This window comes from Mytilus galloprovincialis, chromosome 14 (assembly GCF_965363235.1).
Source record: "Mytilus galloprovincialis chromosome 14, xbMytGall1.hap1.1, whole genome shotgun sequence".
Taxonomy (NCBI): domain Eukaryota; kingdom Metazoa; phylum Mollusca; class Bivalvia; order Mytilida; family Mytilidae; genus Mytilus; species Mytilus galloprovincialis.
Genome location: NC_134851.1, coordinates 55,905,283 through 55,910,422, shown reverse-complemented (window position 1 = coordinate 55,910,422; position 5,140 = coordinate 55,905,283). Strand labels below are relative to the sequence as shown.

The following is a 5,140-nucleotide window of genomic DNA, read 5'->3' as shown; positions in this document are numbered from 1 at the left end:
GAAAACTATATTAAACCTTTCATTATTATACTTTTGAGCAAATCACCATATTAACAGTCTACAGAAAGACATGACATCACCAGAGGCAGATTTAGGGGGTGGCCTCCCCTTATCTGATAAAAATTGATTATATAGGGAATCACTGAAGGGTTTTGCAGTTTAGTGTGATGTCTAATTTTAAAGCCTCCTGAAGTCTGCCTTTGGGTGCTGCTGTAGTATATGCTCTCTGAATTAAAGACCAATTGGTGGCCTTCTGCTCTGGTCATGTTGTCTCTTTAATACATTCCTTGTTTCCATCTTCAATTTTTGTTCATGACATCACTGTCAAGTTTTGGATCAAGAATGGGAAATTTGACACAAAGACTGACAGATATGTCAACTTATATGGGATCCTCTGATCACCTTGGTTTCTGTTTGAACGAAAATTCTATTTGTTTTTTTCTGTAAGGAACAAAATGTAATATTTGTTCCATGGAAACAATTTAACAGAAAAGTTCTTTTAATTAGAACTGATATTATGTATCAATTTCTATTTCATGACAGATATAGATAAACAAATTTACTCCAAAGAAAGTTCCTTTATATTATAAGTTTCAAGTGGAATCAAAAATTCCTTCATATCCTTTCCACTGGTCCAAATATCCCAGTATTTGTTCCTTCTGGGTTAAGGTTATATGATTTTAGTTCCAATGGGATCAGATATAATGGTATTGTTTATAACAAATTCTATGGGGAACTTCTGTTAAGACTTCAGCCAAAAACATGACATGACAAGGTGTTTACCCTCCTAAAGTGAATGTATAATAATCAACAAATAAATAATCTACTACATATATGATTACAAACATTCTGTCATATGAAACAAAATGATTTATTACATTCCTAAAAAGACAGGCATAGTATGAGAGAGATTTAAAAATGTTTTCTGTACAAATAAATACATGTCAAAGAAATCACATGACATCAAAATGGCTGACATGATACAGCTAAAAACCTCTTTGAAATTGTATGTTTTACATAGCATGTGACAAAATCCATGATGATCTTCTTCATTTCAGAAACCGTGCACCTAAAATTAGAAAAATGTTACATATTTATAATTGTACATACATGTAAATGATGAGTTCAGATTGTTTTTTATTTTATTCTTTTACATGTTCTGAGCTCAGAACTTTTGAAAAAGAAAAAAATGTACAATGGTTTGTTGACTTCTAGAAGTTCTATATATAGCTGATCAGTGATGTCTTTTTCTTGATAAATTTTTATCACCTTTAAAATGCTGTCAAGAAACTTGAAATGTATTTTTTACCACAAGAACTTTGTTTTACATGGACCATTTTACTCACAGAAATAAAAGTAAAAATTTCTGTACAGGAAGTGACTCATTGTGTACATAAATCACAGAAGAATAATTATTATGATGATACAAAAATCTAATAAATAATGGGACAGACTTTACTTCATTTGATCTTTTGTCGATAGTTGTTTCACTGGCAATCATACCACATCATCTCCTTATTTTCATATTGACCATTCTTTTTCATTGTTGAAGGCCGTACGATGACCTTTAGTTGTTAATGTCTGTGTCATTTTGGTCTTTTGTTGATAGTTGTCTCATTGGCAATCATACCACATCTACTTTTTTATATTTTATCAGAGTTGTTTATCTTTCAGAGAGGAACATATTGGTTGATTATATAGGGAATCACTGAAGCGTGACTGGAGAGGACTCCTCTTTGGCAGTCAGTAGGCTTACGAAAATTTTTGGATCAGGCACTTTCTGTCATTTAATCTCTGGTGGATAGTTGTCCCATCAGCAATCCTATCACATGTTCATATTCTGATAAGTTTCAAGTTGCTTAAACAAGCTTCTGCGGATTCATCATCAATTTTCTTAGATTGTGTGGATAAGGGTGAAGTGTATACATTTTCTACAAAATTTGACAACATGCCACAATCAAATATAGCCTCAGTAATACAAGTTATCCTATATCCACAAAAACTGTTATCAATGAAAAGTAATGAATCCACACAATACAGTGTATATCAAGTTAAAACAAATGTTTACCTTGAGTTGGTCTTCTCTTGCAATGCCTATGATTTTAAGAAAGTCCCTTATATGCGTTCTCTGGTCTCCCTGTAACTGGATAACTTCTCCGTATTCTGGATGTTCAACCACTGTTCCATTGCACGCAAATTCCTAAAATACACATAAACTTCAAATTGCTAACTTCATACATAATTGCAATAGTTACCGGTAAGTGAGTTTCTTTCCAAAGTATCATAAGTACATGTATTATACTTTTAGAGGACAATCTAATTCTTTTAAAGAAAAAATTTGCGTCACAATTTCTGAAATTTGATGTCATTATAATTAAAAAGAAAATATTCAGCAAAAATACTTCAATACTATAATGACTATACAATGTACATGCTAAACTATGGGCTTTGCTTATTGTTGAAGGCCATATACACTCATAGAGTAACCTATAATTGTTAAATCTGCGTCATTTGGTGTCTTGTGAAGAGTTTATCATTGGCAATCATTACACATCATTTTTATATATACGGTATAGGTTTTGTATATTAAAATGTATTGAGGGCTGTGCAGTAAAATGTATTCAAATGTTGATTGATCTTGTGTGGAAATTTTCTATGGACAACCATACATTGTACTAAATCTACTTAACCCTTTCCTCCATTGACATTTTTTTTTTGCATACTTGATTTGCATAGGATTTTTCAATAAAATGCTAAAAATATGCTTTAAAGTATAAACAAATTGCGAAAAACAAATATTTCATCAAATAAATTCAAGTCAGATATTATGAATATCCTTTTTTTATTGGATACAAATTTTATTAAGTCTGAAGCAGACACTTTGTAGTCAAAGTATTTCAACTGAGGTACTTACTACACAGGCGTCAATATGGAGTAAAGGGGGTGGCGTCAAAAGGCGTCACTATGGAGGAAAGGGTTAAGTTCATACATGTAAAAGCAACATCAGTTCATGTTGAAAATGACAGTGACTTTGACATGAAGAACAGCAATGACAGCACTGTTTCTTTGCTTGTTGAGTGTTTTTTTGCTGTGCATGCACTGATTTTGTATCAATGGATGCATGGGTATATACCCCATGTTCTTTATTTTCTATAGTATTGTACGAATTCTTCAACTCCTAGCAAAAGTCAGATAAAAAACATTGCACATTGCAATAGGTCAGTAGACATGTTTTATGTTAGTAGTAAAGTTATGTTCCTTTTAAAATATCATCTTCCAAATTTACATACATCATATGTATATATATTACAATGAATATAAATTATATATAATTTCATTAGTGTGCAAGTGACCTAATATGGAATTAACTGACCCATATGTCTCCTATTAGATCACTTACAAACTGTAACTTATCATTTTTTCATCATTCATATTTGAAAACTAGTGCACACACTGTAACTAATAATTTTTTCATCATTCATATTTGAAAACTAGTGCAACAGATCACCTTTTTACAAGCTTTAACAATCTTTTTGAGGTCATAATCTGGAGATATTCCCTGGACGGTGGTCAATGTTTTTCTGCCATTTCTCTGCTGAATACGTATGTGGATTAATCCTTCTTGTACACCAGCTGTCCCATCTTCATCAACCGAAGCATCCTTGAACGGGTCTATACAATAAATAATGGATCAAATTACTGATGTTTATCATGTTTATCTGACAATAATAGTACAAAGGATCACATATTTTTATTCATGTTAATGGAGTATTGTATGTATATGTTCCAGGGTCAGGATTCAGCCTTTGTATTTTGTTGTAATATAAAACATTGTGTACATGTATAAGTATCATAACAGAAAAGTTAGAAAACTGAAACAAAATTTTTAGCTATTTTTCCATTTGAAACTATATATTTCTCCACAGATTAGCCATGTAAATCTTGTATTGTTCCTTCCTGTTTCTTGCAGCAGCCGGACATCCCAGCAAAGTTAGTGTTCCTATAGCTAGTAGTAAGTACTATATACATGTATGGCATCACTCATGTAGACTCAGTTAGGCTTTGAAATGAGCAGATACTCATACGATAGCTCTTATAGATATGGAACATTTATAATTGACAACATGTAGAAAACACTGTATAGCAGGGGCGTAGCAGCCGGTACGGCACTCGCCGTACCAATAATGTTCGTTGGTACGGCATGCTGTACCTAAAATTTATATATAAAATATAAAAAAAACAAGGGTTTTCAACGGGAATAAAGAAAAAAAAGATATTACAAAAAAATGAGGCGGGATGCGTCGCTTCGCGACCCATCATGATTTTCTGCCGTACAATATAAATTAGGAAGCTACGCCTCTGTATAGTATACATGTATTCGTCTGCCATTTACAACTGAACATCAAAAGTTGACGTAAATTTTGACATCACAATATAATAAATCCGACGTCAAATGTTCAAGAAGCCTATATATCCAAAATAGGGAAAATGATCTATGCAAACACTAAACTTGTGTATATTTGTTGTGTACAGTACATGTAGGTTAATTCATATATATACATGTATTTACAGTCATATGCACTCAAAATCATTGTGTAGAATTCAACTTCTTATATAAATTTATACATCGTTTGTATGGTATATTGTATAGATATATACATCTGTTAAGTGCCACAGTGCACTGCTACCAAGACGTGGCTGCAACAAAACGTCAATAGACAATATTTTATTTATTTACATGTGCAGCAAGAATGATGCAACGTTCGACTGTCAACAATCGCTCATATTGTTCTACAAAGTTACTTTTTCCACAGATATATGAAAATCGTGTTTAAATGATAAAAGGAGAAGTGAACAAATCTTTTCTTATGAGGTTAAATTATATAAGCACTTAGTTGACAGCTGATCAGATCATCATCTTCAGGAGCCTTGACATATATAGTAATATACAAATAAAATTAGAAACGAGCGAATTTCTTACCAAGGGTCTGACCAAAAGTTGTGCTGATACTTGTCATAAAAACGTTTGAGTTGCAATTGTCAAGAAGAAAACTTAGGTTTTTAACAGATGGTTGTGGATTTGTCACAATTTTCCGTCTTAGATTTGTTTACGATTTTTTACCGGAAGTCAATGAAACGG

The 5,140-nt window shown here is 32.2% G+C and overlaps 1 protein-coding gene across 1 annotated transcript; it reads right to left on the bottom strand.

Moving 5' to 3' along the window:
• Positions 1 to 833: 833 nt before the first annotated feature.
• Positions 834 to 5,140, bottom strand: LOC143059775 (eukaryotic translation initiation factor eIF1-like). Its single transcript, XM_076233337.1, has 4 exons — positions 4,982 to 5,140; positions 3,509 to 3,672; positions 2,069 to 2,200; positions 834 to 1,069 (listed from the first exon to the last, which is right to left on the bottom strand). The coding sequence occupies exons 1-4, from the start codon at positions 5,016 to 5,018 to the stop codon at positions 1,055 to 1,057; spliced, it is 348 nt and encodes a 115-aa protein (XP_076089452.1). The 5' UTR covers positions 5,019 to 5,140; the 3' UTR covers positions 834 to 1,054.